The sequence below is a fragment of the Prosopis cineraria genome, unplaced genomic scaffold (genome assembly GCF_029017545.1).
Source record: "Prosopis cineraria cultivar Desert tree isolate PC_DT_omini unplaced genomic scaffold, ASM2901754v1 PC13, whole genome shotgun sequence".
Taxonomy (NCBI): Eukaryota; Viridiplantae; Streptophyta; class Magnoliopsida; order Fabales; family Fabaceae; genus Prosopis; species Prosopis cineraria.
In genome coordinates, this window is record NW_026555344.1 from 10,782,546 (window position 1) to 10,800,710 (window position 18,165).

Here is an 18,165-nt window from a genome sequence, read left to right on the forward strand (position 1 = left end):
CATTTTTTGAAGTCATATTATTAACAAAAAGAGTAATATTATTATAATTCAACAATAAAATAATATAATTCAGATTTTCCAAATTTAACTTTGAATTGTCCAAATATAAAATAAGCACCTCAAATATGTTCACGGATCTCAATTCCTGTAAGTTGAATGATGATTGATCAGTCCATAAATAATAATACACACAGAAATCAGCAATAAAATAGGGTAAAAAGCGAGCTAATCAAGCAAAGCATCTTTCTATAAATTGCCCCACTACGCCATAATTAAAAGAAAACCACCACCAAGTTGAGAAACCAACTAGAGGTTTACTTGATGGATTCCATGAAGTCTAACAAGATCACAGATATCGTTAGGCTTCAACAAATCCTCAAGAAGTGGAAGAAGGTGGCCAATGCTTCCAAGAACAACAAAGCTTCTATTGCTACTGCTTCAATGTCTCATTCTGCAAGCAATAGCAGTACTAGTGGAAGCAAAGGCATCAAGTTCTTGAAAAGAACTCTGTCCTTCACAGATGTTTCTAGCTCGAATGAGACTGTCCCTAAAGGGTTTCTAGCTGTTTGTGTAGGAAAAGAGCTCAAGAGATTCATTATCCCAACAGACTACTTGAGACACCAAGCTTTTGAGATGCTGTTGAGAGAAGCTGAAGAGGAGTTTGGTTTCCAACAGGAGGGAGTGCTCAAGATTCCTTGCCATGTATCAGTGTTTGAGAAAGTGTTGAAGGTCATGCAAGGCAAAACAGAAGCATTCTTGTCCCAAGACAAGGACAAGATGATTACTTGTTATATTTCAGATTGTGATGCTACTTCATCCTCACATCAAGCTCAAATGTGTAGATGAAACGTATATTGGTCTTTTCTTTCGTTTTTTTTTTAATTTTTCTTGGGGGGGTCTCTTTTTATCCTTTCTTTTGTTTTTGTGATAGGATGTGCATTAGAGAGGAAAGCTTAGATTTTGGACGTAGAATAAAGCCTAGTTACCTAAATGCCTTCTCTTTTGCTAGAAATATTAGCAGCAAATGCAAGTATTTCCATTAGCTGTTAATGCAATGCCTTGTACAATCTCAACAAAACGATGACGTGCAGGAGTGATTGTGCTGCACATGACTTGAAACATCGGGATCCCCTCCCATGATTGATGAATGATAATTCAATTAAAATTTATTCCAAATCCAATCACCCTTCAGTCTCATGTTATGAACTAATTACATATCCTAAGATTTTAATAATTGTGGGATCCATCCAGAGAATATATATATATATACACTGTTTACAATCTAGAAGGAGGAAATAGAAAACCCCGTGTTACCTCATAAAGCTATACCCCTGGAGGCTCTATGATTTCATCAATAAGCAGGCAGTCCAAGCAAGTAACTGATTTATCGTTTTGAATAACGATCTACAAGTGGTTTAGCATTTTCCGGTGCAAAGAACCGTGCCTGCACAAAAACGAATACTTGAAATAAGTAAAATCCCTATATTTGGCTGGCGAAAAGGGAAGTTTTAGGAAGGTAAAGAGCTGATAACATCAACGACAGGATAACTAAATAACAAGATCCCCTAAAACATCAAGGGCATCAATGTAACGTCACACTTCCATACATTCTAGTGATTAATGTTGTAAAGCAAATTATTAATACATAACAATCAGAGGTTAGGTTATGTGTATGGCATGTAGCATTCTTTCACATCTTTTACTCAGACGTATTTGAGCAAATTCATATGCTTACTTGAATAAACATCCTCTCAGCATCTCCAAAGTTGCTGTTCTCTTTCAGGATAATTCCCTGCAGAGGTACAAGGGTGATTAAATATGAATGTATGTCTAATTTTACATCACATCTTGCCGTCCAAAAAGCATGAGTGACAATAGGAAAGAAAGTATCGGTTAACAAAAATGAACAATGCAGAGGGACACACTGATATGTGAGCATTATGATGTGCAATGGCTTTTACATGTGTGATTAGTATGCAGAGACCGAAGAAAATGCTTGTCAATTTTTTTTGGTGGCCAAAAATGTCTTCCCACTATTCAAAACGTGCCAGTTCATATACATGGTACTGAGGTAGAGGCTAATACCTCCAAGGAGCTAGTACTAATAACGACAAATCACTATAGTTAAACCTAGAAATATGAAATGTAATATATATATATATATATATATGAGAATTAGTCAGGGGTGTTAGTTTGGGGGTAGCCACCCTAGTCCATGGGCGTTAGGCTCTAAAATGATATGGAGAATTCAATTGTAAGTAGGGCTTGACAGTTAATGAAGTTCTTTTCCCTCGTTGCCTTTCTCTCCCTGTTTCTCTCTTTTCTCTTCTATTCTATGTTCTTCTCTGTCTCTCTCTTTTCACTATTCTGTTAACCATTATCCATCAAAATATGCCTGTTAATTACATGTCATTCTAGCTTATTCAATAAAAATATCCTAATAACATGCATCTAGGTTCTGTAGACTGCAGATTAATGCCTCTATCTAGATTACCATGCTCAAAATATGAGTTTTATTTGTATGCTCTGATAATCTTCATTTCTTATATTAATTAGACTACATTTATTTTTCCCCTTATTATTCAATCATTCAGGTACTGGTGAAACTTTTGGAGACACTGATAAATTTTAATTTTTGGGTTTGGAAATAAATTAAAGAGAGTCTAACTTTTTCAGGAAAAAAGTTATAATTATGTTTGTGATGGGAACCAAGACAACAAATGATGGAAATGGTTGTTAATGTATAATATATTAACAAAATAGCCGAGTGAGCCTCCAATCAGTATAAGAATGAAGGTTTAATCTCATATAGTCACAGCAAGTAGAAAAACAGTCACACAATTAATGAACAGTGAAAGAAACACTAGCAATAGAAAAGCTAGTACTTTCCACTCCCAACTCCACTTCTCCACAATCCCCCTTTCCTACATGCATCATAGTTAGTTACAATCCGTTTCTCTCACCGCCAGTTCATTTGCTCCCTTTATCTTTTTCTTCCTCTGATGTGTTGTTTTAGTTGTGGGCTGGGCCAAGTAAGGCCCATCAGTTTGCAATTGCAAAAGGCTACTATCATGTTTACGAATAATACTATTCACCACTTAGTTCTTGAAATCCTCAACCTTCCTCAAGTTGTAATGATATCTTGGATTTTCCAATTATTTGATCCCTCTTCAGTGAAAACTTTTCTGCAATAAATGATGGACCGTTATATATGCAGAGAAAGGAGGGATAATATTCTGAACAGTTCGTTTATTTGAATAATTGGAAGCTACGTTTAGAGGTACCATGGCACCATGCTTGCCACTAGAATCCGGTTATGGATAATATACACTCTTCATACTATATTTAATTTGTTGGATTCGGTGAAAAATGAAAAGGAAAAAAAATCATGATGTCGCCTATATATATATATATATATATAAATGAGAAAATTAAAACCTTAGCTAAGTATCCACGGAAATCATCAGGGTGAGTAGATATAAGCTGATCATAAACCGCTACAGCATCACTGACATGGCCCCAATCTGAGTAGGCTTTCCCGAGAAGTAATTCAACCTGCATTTTGCAGTGCCATTGACGAATAAGCCTAAAGATGGAAATAATTTCCCCAAATTCATTCTTAAAAATAAACTACTGGATGAATGAAAATGAGATAATAAGCACAGAGAATAATTCATCAAGGAAAACGATGAAGGAACTTGAAAAGATTCAGGTGAATGCTATCAAAGTCTACTCAAATTTTCGCCATTACTATGATAACACACTAGGCTCCCCGTGGAAAGCGAGGCATTCCCCTTTGGACTTATAAAGTTTATCCATATGAAAGCATCTTGCCTTATGTGTCACTGCATTTTGGGTCTCAACCTAAAAGAATATTAACCCTCCTGGACTTCATAAATTCTTTCTCCGTAATTATAAAAGTACATGAAGAAGATGGTTTTAATCTTCAATAACTTGTATTTCTAAAATTAGATGAACAAGAAAGGTGGGAATCATTTGATCATCATAAAACTATTCTTATGTCTCGATAAATAAATAACTTGGTTTGACAAGGAACTCAAGTATCTTAACTGCTCTGCAGCTACTCCCCAAAATTCAAATCTAGAGTAATGTATTATGCATATAAGAAAATTATGATATTTCAGGAGATAGTGCTTTCTATGAGAAAGTTAGCAGGCGAAAGAAAAGAAAAGCAAATGACAATTTGAGAAAGGGTAATGGGACTGGTGCTATCTTAAACACACAACCAACATGTTAACATGTTACAATAAAGAACGGATACCATAAAAATAAGAAGTCGATCAATCACTAAACCAAAAGGGGGAAAAACTCGGCAATTCATTTAATTTCAAATTATCTGTCTCTCAAGTTCTTCATAAAGAGCAAAATAAATCTATTATTTGTAGGAATACATCTTACTTGAAATGGATCCAACTTCTCTGATTCCATAGGGCTGCTGTCAGCTTCATCGTTTGTTCTTTTGGAATTCAACTGCTCACGACAGGCCAGCAGGAATTGTACAGCCTGTATAAGAAAGAATATGGAAATGACATCTTCCTCAAATCAGTATCCTCTAAAATCAAGCAGTGTCCATAAATAACACCCAAATCTCCATATAGTATAGCCTTGTAAAGCAATTTTCATCTCGAAGGAGACTAAACTTATGCCTACAATAAATCCCAGCTAGCTAAAAGAAGGGTTCTTGGTTCCTCATCTTTACTCTAATAATTATCAGCAAGTGAGGAGTTAACTCTCCTTTATAAGAAAAAAATAACGATAATATTCAAATGTGCCATTGATCAAAATCATAAGGAAAAAGGAACATAAAGCTATGCTGAGAAAAAACATACTATATTAAAACTCCAACATTGTAACTGTTCAAATATAAATTTAACACAAGAGCAGGGTAAAACTGTTGAAGTTTTTGCTATAAGTTTTTTCAATGAAAACATAACATGCAGGCATTATTTACAGTTATTCACTCTATTGCCCCTTAAAGTATTCTCCCACATCATGTTGCTATTGGACAACCTGAAAGCAAGCACAAAAATTGTAACCAAGCTCCCCACTAAAATTAAAGAACTTCACATATTTAAAAAAAGCAGTCATGTATAAGAAAAGAAGTTGCTATCCAATACTCCACTCTAACAAAAATGGGAACTTATTCGAAGATGAAGGACAGGCATAAATGTCAAGTAAAATACCATCTAATATCAAGTATATAAGCTTTTACCACATGGTATACTCCAAAGAGATTTTAATGGATGGGGTACATGTCCTTGAAGAAAATCAGATAAGGAATGCTCTGATTGCTTATTCATTCTTGGGAAGAAGTGCAAATACATATAAGAAAGGGAAATGAATAAGTATGTCAGTCAATCCCTCAAGATCAGCTAACAATAACTGTTAGAAGGGGGAAGTCTTAGTTGTTAACTGAATAAAAAGAATTAGTCAGTCCTTAGCTTCGGAAAGTAAGAATATAATTACTTGATGCAAGATAACATTTCAGATGCAAGATACTAGAGATACAATCGATATATTATAATCCTACTGCAGAGAAATATGTCTAAATTGCTTGATCGTATTCATCTCAGTAAGGACATTTTTATACAAAATAGGAGCCTCAATCACAACAGTTCATTAATATCCTAATCTCAATGATTATGCTATCATTATGTGATGTCCCAATCTAATGCGGAATCCGAGTACAGAGCTATTGTGCAATCAATTTGCAAGGTTGTATGGATATATAAGTTACTGAATCAGGTTGGCTTCAAGTCTTCTTTACTAACAAAGCTATGCGGAGATAGCCAAGCTATCCCACGCATAACTTCTGGTCATGTCTTTCATGAATGCACCATGCAAATTGAGATTGATTGTCATTATATTTGTGAGAAGATTTAGGAAAACTCTATCTCTGCAAGACATGTTAAAACAGAAAATCAATTGGGTGATATATTCACAAAAGCTCTTAATGGAGCATGGATTGATTATATTTGTAACAAATTGGCTATGCTTAGCTGTGGGAATATCTTTATTTTTTATTCTTTTAATTGTATTGTGATTGTATAGCTTTCACTAGAATTTATTAGCCTTGGTGTATATATTTAGCTGTAACGTACTATTTATATTAATAAGAAAGATACTTTCTACCAAAAAATTCCACATGGCATCAGAGCTTGGCTTGGGATCACTAATTACTTTCTCCCAAAACATAATTTAAACAAAATAAAGAACATTAAATGTTTATCCTTATTTATTCTTTATTAAAATACCCATTCTTGTTTAAAATCTTATATGCATGTTCCTAATTTTTTAGCAACTACTATTATCTTCCCAAATTTATCTTCATCCTCCATTACTAAGGCACATAAAAAAGCAGCAACGTAGAGAGATCATGTGATTTCCAACAATCCTAATAATCAATCATCAAGATGACAAACCTCATCTGGCTTTTTTGCAGCAAGTAACGAATTAGTAAGGCCTCGCAGAACTTCAAAATTAATATCTTTAGATATCTGTCATGGAATAACAAAAGATTTACAGATAATATCAGCTCAAATTACTAAGGGCATCTACTAAGAATGGATTGACATCATAAACTTCATATTTACTGGTGCAACTAAAAGGTGAATAGAAGATATTTCATTAAAAATAAACTGTGAAGAATATATTTATTAGCAAGAAGTTAAGTAAAAAAAGAGTACGCAAATTTAATCATCAAATTTCAGAAAAAACAAAGATTTTGTTGATACTTGGGTACATTCACATGCAACCACAGCATTAATAGAAAACTATTTTTGGTTTGGATTCCATGTAGCCAACTCCACCTAGTGGGATAAGGCTCATTGTTTTATGATGGAAACCAAGATTGCATGACATGCCTAGTCACATGTCTGGGAGTATAGGCTGTTTTATAAGGGACTTAAGTAGGTTGGTTCTTCCAACACAATAGTTAGCCCTTGGGGGAGAATTCTTCAATACACTTGGGTTATCCATCAATGGGTATAGCATTACTGCTTAGTGATTCCAATAGGGGCTGCAAAATATTTTGATCTGTGAGGAAGCTAAATGTTGCAAAATACAACCAACAAGATGTCAACTCTCATAAGATGGTCCATTGATGGAGAATGATGAAAAATGGGAACACAGACCTGCATTGAGTATGGAATGCTTTATGAGATACTTAAGTGGATTAGTTCTTCCACCTTAATTAGTTTTTGCGGAGGTTTCCCATCCTGCCTAGGTAGGTGCCTATTAGATTACAATTTGACAAGGTACTGATAGCAAGTGGTCTGTACATGATGAGAAGACTGACCATCACTGAAGTTTTATATGCAGCAACACTGGCTTCATAATCTTTTAGTTCAAACTTAACCTCTCCAAGCAAGCGAAAAACATCAGCATCATTCGGTTTTTCCTTCGGACAACAAAAAAAATCAGAGCTATGAGTTCAATGATTGTTGGATATGGAACATCATATTGAAGCAAAATACATGGGCAAACTTTAGATATTAAACACATTAATAACCTTAGTCAAGTCATCAAGTAGAGAGGCAGCCCTTGCATAATCCCCTAGTTCCGCCAAAGTTACCGCAGCTCCCTGAAAATCCTTTCAAATGTACCTTGAAACACAAATAAAGGAGCAAACAGAACTAGCACCCATACTTACTTCAAGAGCAATAGCATCTTTCGGGGAGTCACGTAATACTGCCTCATATTCCTCAAGTCTTCTCTGCAATATCAGGAAGATCAATTCACAACTTTGTCAGCATTCTTAGTAACTACATTTCACGTGATGAGTGATCATGAAGAGATATATAGAACTGAACAGGTGTAGGCATTAGGACGCTCTAAATAGATGGAAGAAAATCAAAAGCCTCTTAGGCAGAAAAACTGCTGAAAAACAAAACTAGAAAATAATATATTAAAATTAGAAAGAGATGGGCATGCATGTGCGTTGAGAGATAGAGAGTCCAATCACATAATGCTTTTCAAGAAAGTTAGGGATGACTCCAGTATCACACCCTTTTTTGATACAATTTTCCCAACGAAACAAAATACTGAAAAACTTAAAATAATGCTTATTTCATCTTAGTAAAAATGAAGTTAACAATGCAAGAATGCATTTTCTCAAATCTAAAGTATTAAGCATCTATCTTCAATGGCTTCAAATAAAGTTATAAATTCATTAAAAAAAATATGAAAAAAAACCCCCTTTTTGGGAGTGGGGGGAATAATAGCTTTTGTGACCAGTAGATTTAGCCTTTTGCCAAAGATTAAAAGTTGAGATAAACAAATTAAAGTTGAAATAAATGGAAGCCTGATGTTGAAGGAAGAAAAGAATCTTTAATAAAACTAAGTTCCTCAAAAGGAATAAGAAAATAAAATGCCATACCTAGGTCCTTGTCCAAAGGTGGGAGAAACATTAAATCTACTAAGGATATGGGATACTAACTCCCACATTGAATAGTATGAAATGTTCAATGGGGCATTTAAGTGAATTGGTTCTCCCACTTCAACTAATAACTTTTGGGGTAGGGTTTCTCATCCCACTTAGGTACCCATTAATTGATATCAAAGCTTGGTTGTTGGTGGTTTCAAAAAGGACTACCCATGAAGAGTTCTGACTATCATAAAGTGCAACTGCTAGGATTTCATATTTCCATGGGAGGCCAATTGAGGGAGACTTGATAGTATGGAATACTAAATCTCACATTGAATAGTATCCGATACTCAATGGGGTATCTAAATAGGTTGGTTCTCCCAACTCAACAACTAGTTTTTAGGGCAAAGTTTCCCATCCGACTTAGTATACATCATCTATCAATTTCAATTTTATAATAACCACAGCAAATGAAATATAAACAATGCACTTTCCCATAGTTATCACCGTACAGGTGTTATAGCATACTTATATTGCTATAATTCATTCTCTTACACATTTTTGTTCCTTCTACAATCCACTTCTCTATTGTATCAAAGCTTCCAGCTCATCAAGCCAGATCTTGGCCAACATACGAATATAACTAGGGTAAAAGAACAAGGCCGAATTGTTAGCTACCAAAGGCATTTCACCTTACTGCTCAAAAAATGGAAGTAATCTAATAAGACCCAAACCAGCATCACCACAGAAACAGCAACAAAAGACAGTAATAACAATAAATGAGGGGAAAATACTGAGGTTTTGATATTAATAAAATGAGAGAAACCAAATCAGAGTTACAAGACTTCCTCCGATTCTGGCCAAAAACCTATCTCCCCTGAATGATCACAAAAGTAACAACATCACAAGCTCAAACCTCACAAAAAGGGTTCACTCCTTCTGGCATTCGAGAGGTTAGTCTCTCCTCACCATTCTCTCACAAAAGACATAACTCCCTCAATACAAGCAAAAAAATAAATATAACACATAGCATGGCTTTCCCCTTAGCCCATACTTCTTAAAAGATCTTAATCATGGCAAAAGATCACAGGCTACTGTTCCTTACGGCTAGAGACCAAAAGATAAACCTCTGGACCAGTCAGCATGATTCTACTAGAGTCATTCTTCCCCTTTGACTTCCTTTGATATGTCTTAGTAAAATAATGAGGGGCTCTATCATAATCTTAAACCCAACTGCAAACTTATGCTTTTTTAAGAAAGAAATGCAGACAAAAAAATTTGATGATCATTAGCATATGATAAATGATTATAACATGGAAATGATACCTGAAGAGTAGCTTTCTCCTCCTCTGACAACTTATTGTTGACCACCACATTTTCTTCAGTGGGGCTCACACTGAATTTTTTAAAACCATATCCCAGTCAAACCATAAAATTAAAAAAAAGAAAAACATGAGGAAAAATGCCAACAAAAAGTACAAATCATAGCCAAACTCCAATCGACATTTATTTTTAATGAAGGTAGTATTAATATAAACATGTTCTGATAATGTTACACATGTCATAGAACTTGTTATTTTATGTGAGATTAAAATAAAACACTTCAATCACCTCCAGTTAGAAGATTAGGCTTTTGAATTGAAAAGAGTCATGACATGGTACCTGAGCTTTTAGACCAAGAAAGAGGTTAGGACTTATGAATTTAATCCACGTCCCCATTTTCATAATTAAAATTAAGTTTCACAACAATGATACCAGGGTTGGTACTAACTCCTTACTTTCACAACCAAATAATTTGCCTTTAGTGTGAGAAGAAGTGTCAGAAATTACAATGAAACTACTCCTTTGCCTTCAATTGAAATGGTTTCTGGTGGTTATTATCAAGGAAAAAGTATACAAATAAAAAAGTAATGAAAATGAGCTTTTTCACATGGTTTCTCCTCCAAAACTGAAATTTGTTTTGCACTTCAAATAGGATAGCATCAATTATATGACATTAACATAGTTAGGATGATGATTAAAGCAATTCACCCATTAAATTCTAAAGAGTACAAACATGCAAAAAGAAAATATTGAAGAAAATGATATGTATAGCATCAACTAGACTTCAGATATATAATCTGATTTTAGACATGTATGCATACCTTCCTGATGGAAGAAAATCTCCAAAAGCAAATACCAGACCAAAAACCAAGACAGCCACACCTACTCCAATCTGTTTCATCGTAATATTTCTTCCATTTAAATAAGGCAAGAAAGAATGTATGCGCTACAAAGAAACACCCTTTCACCTTGGTACCAAGGCCAATGGTCTTGTCTGAATTTGGTGAATCATAGTCAATTGCACCAAATTGTTTTTCCTCCTCCGCCTGTTTTTGCTCAAGAGCTGATCTGAGTAATCAAAAAAAAAAATTAAAAAAAAACTTACTTTTAAGAAGACAATCTGAAATATTAATCATTGGACTGGAAAAAATATTAGAAAACAAATCATACTTTTATTGGTCAGAAGCATGTTCTTTTTTATAATGAATTAAACAGGCTCTATAAAATAAGTCACTATAATATAGGTAGGGCCCCCTATTAACCGAAGATTGGTCTCTTCCAATATTTTGATTAATCCTCCAAATGAACAACCATGAATGAAGGGACAGTCGCTAGCTGCTGCAGTATCCATGCATGGGCCTGTGCATGCACATCAATGCGTACTATAAAATGGAATAGCATGAGCAAGCATTAAGAGCAGTTTAAATGTTTGGTCATATGAATATCAGTTGCACAATAGATGAACATGAATTTTCCAACTGGAAAGCTCTATACTAATGCAAAAAAATAAAAATAAAAAATTATGTTAAGAGGACAAAAATTCTTGCCCGAGAGTCCTAACCTATAGCTGGAAAAACTAAGCTACAAACAACTGGCAACCTATTAAGCCGTGCCTTCCAAAAGATACTGTTGTTAAATAGTGCAAAACTGAAGATTCAATATGGATGCAAAGAGTTTTTCCATATCCAAAGTAACCAATAGCCAAAATAGTGATCAGAAAGAGAATGAAAAATAATTACAGCTGTACCTTTTCACTGCTTTTAGTCGTTCTTCAAATTCAAGATCCAACGAATTGTTTCTAGAACTTGGAAGGGACAACTCTATAAGGAAAAGCTCATGTTAATTTGATGCAGCAAACCCAAATAATGACCCCATGTCTAAGTGAACAAAGTTGGAAATATTAATTTGTTAAATATTTTATGGAAAGCATATGCAATCCAACAGAAGAGCGACAAAATTAGGAACACAATTAACTCAACTATCATATTGTATAAGGTAAAATCTTATATCACTGTGTTCATTGTCATTCTGTTTTACCTCAAACTATTTCATGCTTTTAAGGTGTCTTTATTTCTTTTTTACAAATAATTATATTAGGGCTTCAAATGCAATTTCAGGTGATTAACTATTAACTTCAATGCTCACTATTTTATTTCCTGCATTGACGCTCAAACTGGGATGGCAACTTATGTATGGAAATGAGAAGTTTCACCCCATAGAAATAATTCTTTTTGCATTCTGCCTGACAAAGGCACAACTGTAAACAGGTTGACTTTGTGAGTTATCAGGAAATAACGATGAACCAAGGAAGAGAATTCCTCAGTTATTCGATGAAAACTTATCAACTTACGAGATGATAGAGGCGGAGACTGTTTAGACGTCGATCGCCTGCAGCAACCAATACCATAGGCGGTTAGCAAATGAGCATTGTGAGTGAAAACAATACACAACGCACAAGTTCCACTAGCACTTAAAAGTCTACAATGAATGGCTTGAGCAACAAAGCTAACGACTGAAGGATCACAAGGAAACATCCAATGCATTTTCCAGATACCTTTGCGACGATACCAGGCTTTTGCCATCCCTCGAGGTATTGACTTCGTTGGCCTGAATAATTCAAAAGGTAAGCAATAAATTTGAGAAGGAAAAACGAAGAAGCAAGGAGATGAGAAACAATTAAGTTGGAATATCAATTGCGGTAACGCAAACTAGAAAAAGAAGATCAAGAGCAGTTAAGAAAAGGCATAAACGTTGATTTCGAAGCCGACAGAAGCACCTTGTCAGTGTTGTTGGCCTTGTTTGCTCCAAAACCACGGCCTGGTTTAGAATCCGAGCATCGTATTTGAGGCGAGAAGAAATTGCTGCTTCTGATACACGTCCACATAGTGTGAAATTTTTAAAACTCCATTCTGACAGCGAAATCGTCAGAACCTAGAAGGCAGCACAATACGCAATTTCGCACTGGTATGCTCCCCCGCTCACCCTCACCACTCCAAAGTGGTGTAGAAACTGACAAGTTTCAATACTCCGGTGCTCCACGTCATCATTTGATCAGGCATTTAATATTTTAAAATTTTGTAATATTAAAAGTCATAAACAATCAGACAGTTTGAGGTCATCAGCTTAGTGATCGACGACGAAGCAGCCATGTCATCCACCTTGTCCCATGTCATTGTCCACATGACAAGACAAACCAGCCACGAAGTCATCTGTCTGATATGTCATCCAAGTCATCATCCAGGCATAATCCATATCAACACACACATCATATGCCAGGTCATTATCCTATAAACACATTGCCGATTCACCATGTCAGGTCATCCCCTTGTCTCTTTTGACGAATCAACTCCTAAAGCCACGCCATCATATACTACACATATCCCGTCCCAATCAATAATAAATCATTTGTCATACCACCTATTGAGCATATTATCATCATATATATTCTTTCAACACATGAATAACATTATTATTAAATTATTTAATTATTTATTTAATCATTTATCATATCATCTCACACTTCATTAAGCATTATATTTATAAAATTAATGTGTCATCCTATTTATTTAACATATCAAATAGAAGTCAACTGTCACAATGTCATCCAACTCATCATTCACCTCATGCCAGATCACCCTCCAAGTCTTTGCCACATCATCATGTGTTTTGCCAAGTCAGCACCAGGCCAACATCATTAGCCACACCTTTAGACAGTTCATCCTCCATGTCAGCAATCACTTCTCTGGCCGTGTCATCATCCGGCTCTCGTCCGGATCCCAATCATAATTCATAATAATAACATAATTATTAATATCCTGTTCATAAAAAATAAAAAATTGCCCCGGCGGCTCTTATCTACGTCACCGTCACCGCATCTTCCTCTCTCAAGTCTCAACCCTCGAACAGTCATTCTTCAGCAGCCAGGAACTGGCAGCGGAGAAGGAGAAAAGTCGTGATCGAACCAACTCGGCCGTCATGAAGAGATTTGTGGCTGAATAGAGCGCAATCTCCGGCGAAGTAGGTTTGCGACGGAAGGCTTTGTGTCCGCGGAAGATCGTTCGAAGGAGGGTGGTTGAGATAAGTTAAGAAGTATCCTCGATTTCTCTCGGCTGCAATGCATTTGACTAGCTCGATTTTATTTTTTGGGTACAAAGATTGTTTTGGTTGATTGGAAAAGCTTAGTTAATCGGGTGTCGAAAACATAAAAATCAAACAATATATCCCTTAGCAGTTGAAAATCAACATTCGGAGAAAACTTTCGGAGCAAATAGTGTAAACAGAAAGGTAGATATTAAAGCTAAGATCATTTCCGTTATAGCTAGACAACAAAAATAACGATAATATCTTCTTCCATTCTGCTAATACCCGGAGTTGGTTGCGTGTGAATTGAAGGCTGTATATTGGAAGGCGACGGGCGAGGGGAAGACTGAACGAACGTATTGGGTGGTAATATGGTATGAAAACTACCAGCGTGTGAACTTTTTCATTTGTATTAATCACCTCTCTTTAAAATGATAGAAGGGTGTGGTATTTACTGTGCCACTAGTGGCAAACTGCCTTTGTAGTTTGTACATTTCTTTTGCTCTGAATCTTAACATGTTTGAACTTTAGGTCACAGTTTTGAGTACATGGTTATCGAAAACTGTTCTTTCATTGTAGAAGACAGGGTGCCAAGTAAGCTTTCGAGAAGATTAAAGGCAGGAGCAGGAAATAGAAAAAGGCAAGGGAACTTTGGTGTTTTTTCAATGCTGCACTCAATATTGTATTATTTTGTCATGCATGGCTATCAAAATGTTTTCTTATCTTCTATTTATATGGAATGCTTTAAAGATTATGAATGCATGATTCTTTGCAGAATTTTTTCTGGTGGTGCATTTTGAGAAAGCAAGTTGAGAAAGGCCCGGCTATTATTCTTGACATCCTTTTTGTTGCAATTCTCTTTAGCAAAATATACTGCATGCGGATTGAAGTTTGGACGATTTACATGCGAATGAGGAAGGAAAGTCAGATCTAACATGTGATGTAAGGCATAGGCGCGGGGCTCGTGGATTAGCTTGCTGCACAAGGGGTTCAATTCATGGATACATTAGGCTTCATTTCTTCATTGGCTTTGATTGTAACACTTCAGTACAGGTTTAGTCTCGCACTTTTTTTCTTATGGGGGTTTCTCTTTGTACCGTAGAAAGTTATCTCATTATTGTAATTCAAAGTTGTTGGATTTGTAAGTTTCGGGAATTTTGGTTATTATAATTGTCATCCACAATCATGAATGAATGTTGACGTGCTTTACAAATATTAATTTTTTTTGCCATTCCATTGCCACCTACAGGTTAGCGTGTGTTTGGATTGAGGAGAAACGCGCGTTTTCAGCCTCAGAATTGATTTTTTGAACAAAATATCCAAACAACAGAAAAATACAAAAATTGATTAAAAACACAAAACGCGCGTTTTTTATTAAGCTCCTTCCACCAGCTTTTCGCAAAAAATTTATCAAAAATGTTAGGAAAAATTACAAAGAAAGGCCCAAGAAAAAATTAAAAAAAGCACATAATTTAATAAAAATAAAATTAAACTCTCTTCTTTTCCCTTTTTTTTCTTAACAAAATTTAAAATTTGTATATTCAAAAAATTAATATTTAATATTTAAAAATTAAATTATATAATAATTTATATAGTTAAAAATTAATTCTGATTAAATTATTCAAACAACTTTAATTCTGTTAAAATCAATTTTAAAAAAACAGTATCCAAACAGATTGCATTATAATATAATCAATTATGATTAAAATCTACTACTTAATCAATTATTTTCATAATCTATTATACCAAACTGAAATCCAAACGGATCCTTATATGTTAAGTTTTTTCTAGTTTAGTTGGCTAATATATTATACAGTAAATGTTTTGCATCTCTTGCACGAGATACTCTTTGAATTTTTTTTTTTTTTGCCATTTATGCATAAAATAGATGAAGCATATCAAATAAAATGTCATATAGTCTCATTCACAAGAATTAAGGGCCCGTTTGGTTAAGAAAATAATCGATTTTTTCACTAAAAAAATTGATTAACCAAAAAAAATATTCAAACATCACCTTTTGTCATTAATCTCGATTTTTTCCAAAACTTGTATTTGCGAGCTTTAGGGATAAAGGTGATCAAAGGCATTGAAGAAAATTACAAATAAAGGTCTGAGAAAAAAATTATAAAAAAGACACAAAATTTAATAAAAATAAAATTAAATTTTTTTCCCTTCTTTTTTTTTTTGTAAAATTAAAGCTTTGGATCTTATAAAAAGTTGATAGCATAAGTTATTGTCAACCACAACCCTCTACTTAGCACTTACTATAAAACTAATTCAAATAAAATATTAATTGATAAAGAAAAATTAATTTAATTTAATTTAAAATTTAGAATCATTACAAAGATTTTTGCAAAAGTCTGGAGAAAGAGAGAGATTTTGTGTCATTTATTACATCATTACATTTTTTATGTTACCAAAATTTCTACGCAATACTTAACATCTTCATCAAATATTACTTATATTCATGATATCATTAGATATTAACTTCTATATTATCATCTTTATTAGTTATTGTAAAATTAATGTTTGATATTTAAAAATTAAATATTCTCTTTTATTAAATTTATTTGAATTAAGATATATTGAGTTGTTCATTTAAGTAAATTAAAATTGTTAGAATTATTATAATTTAAATTTTTATAATTAATCAAATATATAATTTGAATAATATATTTTATTTTTAAATAAAATTTAAAAAATTTAATAAAATTAGATACAAATTTATCAATAATTTAATTTTAAAAAGCAATATACTTTATAATAATTTATACAGTTAAAATTAATTTTAAATAAATTATCCAAACATCTTCGACTCTATTAAAATTAATTTTAAAAAAAATATTCAAAGAGATTGTGTTATAAAATAATCAATTATGATTAAAATTTATCACTTAATTAATTATTTTCATAATCTATTATACCCAACTAAAATCTAAACGAACACTATATCGTCCAAACTCCCATTAATCTCAAGAAGAGTCAATTCTGAATAGCACTAATATAAGAAATTTGGACAGCAAAGTAGCATTCTATCAACTAACTCAACTTTATCACATTACAAGTAAGGCTGAGCAAGCAACTCGCAACCCGCACGACTCGCTTGTACTCGTTAAAAATGAGCGGGTAAAAACCCGCCCATTTAACAAAAAAACGGGTGGGCTGAAATTACGGGCTAGCCCGTTAATAAGATATACGGGCGGGACGGGCTACAGGTTAGCCACCGGGCAACCCGTCCCATCCCGTAATAATTAAAAAAAATTTGCAAATTATTTTTTATTAAAATACTGGAAGAGTGAACAGTGAAACAAGACGCTGGCACCTGGCACGCTGCGTTTTGCCTTCTGCGGTTTTCTGAATACCATTTCCTGCCAATGCTGAAATCAAAACCCTCGGACTCGGTCCCTCTCCCTCGCAAATCATTGCACGCAGACGGCAGACCAGGCAGCCGCAGCTTCACTCAGACAGCCAAACTCGTAAACACAGAGCGACAGAGGGCAATCGGGCAGACTCATAGACATAGTCGCATACCTCCACAGCTCTAATCGCGCATTCTCACGTCGTAGAGCAAACTTGTCTTCTAGAGTGTTTCCAAGGATTCTGGGCCACGAGGCTATGGGGTAAGCTTCTGAGAATTCCTTTCGAAGGATTCTTCTTTCTCGCAGACGGCAGACCAGGCAGCCGCAGCTTCACTCAGACAGCCAAACTTGTAAACGCAGAGCGGCAGAGGGCACTCGGGCAGACTCAGACATAGTCGCATACCTCCACAACTCCAATCTCGCATTCTCACAGTCGTAGAGGAAACTTATCTTCTGGAGTGTTTCCAAGGATTCTAGGCCACGAGGCTATGGGGTAAGCTTTTGAGAATTCCTTTCGAAGGATACTTCTTTCTCACAGTCGCTACCGTGCTTTTTAGAAATATCTTCCAAGTATGATTAATCACTAATCTATATTAATTACTTGTAATTTCTTTCTTATATGATATTTGTGTATGATATAATTAATCTTGCTCAGTCGCTTAGTCACAATATCTTGCTGCCTCGCTGGCTTGCTCACTCCCTGATTCAATCTTGTGCGTGTCTTCCTGCCAAGCTAAGACCAAGTAAGTTGTTAACATTATAGTGATGATTATTTGACTCAGCGACTCTGCCTTTGCTCTTAGCTGTGAATTAGTTTAACTGAATTGGATATGCCACCAATAGATTTCATTAACAAAGTTTAGAGGTGACAAACAAATCCTTCCTTTTCAATTTCCAATATTGCTTGCGTGTCTAACCTGTTGTAGTTAATTAATTTCTTGAACACCATATTCCCAAGCAGTGTCGATGTGCCTGTAAGTCTGTAACCAGCTTGCAAAGAAGCATCAGATTCCATGA

The 18,165-nt window shown here is 34.7% G+C and overlaps 2 protein-coding genes and 1 long non-coding RNA gene across 3 annotated transcripts; 2 read left to right on the forward strand and 1 right to left on the reverse strand.

Moving 5' to 3' along the window:
• The first annotated feature begins 276 nt into the window (after positions 1-276).
• LOC129290119 (protein SMALL AUXIN UP-REGULATED RNA 9-like) lies at positions 277-1,142 on the forward strand. Its single transcript, XM_054926828.1, has one exon. It carries the CDS (start codon positions 322-324, stop codon positions 844-846), a length of 525 nt encoding a protein of 174 aa, XP_054782803.1. The 5' UTR covers positions 277-321; the 3' UTR covers positions 847-1,142.
• Positions 1,141-12,724, reverse strand: LOC129290118 (uncharacterized). The gene is made up of 15 exons (XM_054926827.1): positions 12,486-12,724; positions 12,264-12,316; positions 12,060-12,097; positions 11,457-11,529; positions 10,678-10,777; positions 10,531-10,601; positions 9,713-9,782; positions 7,673-7,735; positions 7,532-7,603; positions 7,319-7,420; positions 6,444-6,518; positions 4,420-4,524; positions 3,439-3,555; positions 1,736-1,792; positions 1,141-1,444 (listed from the first exon to the last, which is right to left on the reverse strand). The coding sequence occupies exons 1-15, from the start codon at positions 12,591-12,593 to the stop codon at positions 1,385-1,387; spliced, it is 1,164 nt and encodes a 387-aa protein (XP_054782802.1). The 5' UTR covers positions 12,594-12,724; the 3' UTR covers positions 1,141-1,384.
• Positions 12,725-13,454: 730 nt separating this feature from the next.
• On the forward strand, positions 13,455-14,429 carry LOC129290120 (uncharacterized). Its single transcript, XR_008588252.1, has 3 exons — positions 13,455-13,993; positions 14,102-14,163; positions 14,321-14,429. It is a non-coding gene; the product is annotated as an uncharacterized LOC129290120 (long non-coding RNA).
• Positions 14,430-18,165: the final 3,736 nt, after the last annotated feature.

Bases quoted from the DNA above. Each gene is read 5' to 3' on its own strand.
- LOC129290118 (XM_054926827.1), bottom strand. From the start codon at position 12,593: ATGTGGACGTGTATCAGAAGCAGCAATTTCTTCTCGCCTCAAATACGA. The intron at 10,602-10,677 runs GTGAAAGGGTGT...ACGATGAAACAG, and splicing joins CCATTGGCCTTGGTACCAAG to ATTGGAGTAGGTGTGGCTGT. The intron at 7,421-7,531 runs GTTATTAATGTG...TGTTGTCCGAAG, and splicing joins TACTTGATGACTTGACTAAG to GAAAAACCGAATGATGCTGA.
- LOC129290119 (XM_054926828.1), top strand. From the start codon at position 322: ATGGATTCCATGAAGTCTAACAAGATCACAGATATCGTTAGGCTTCAA.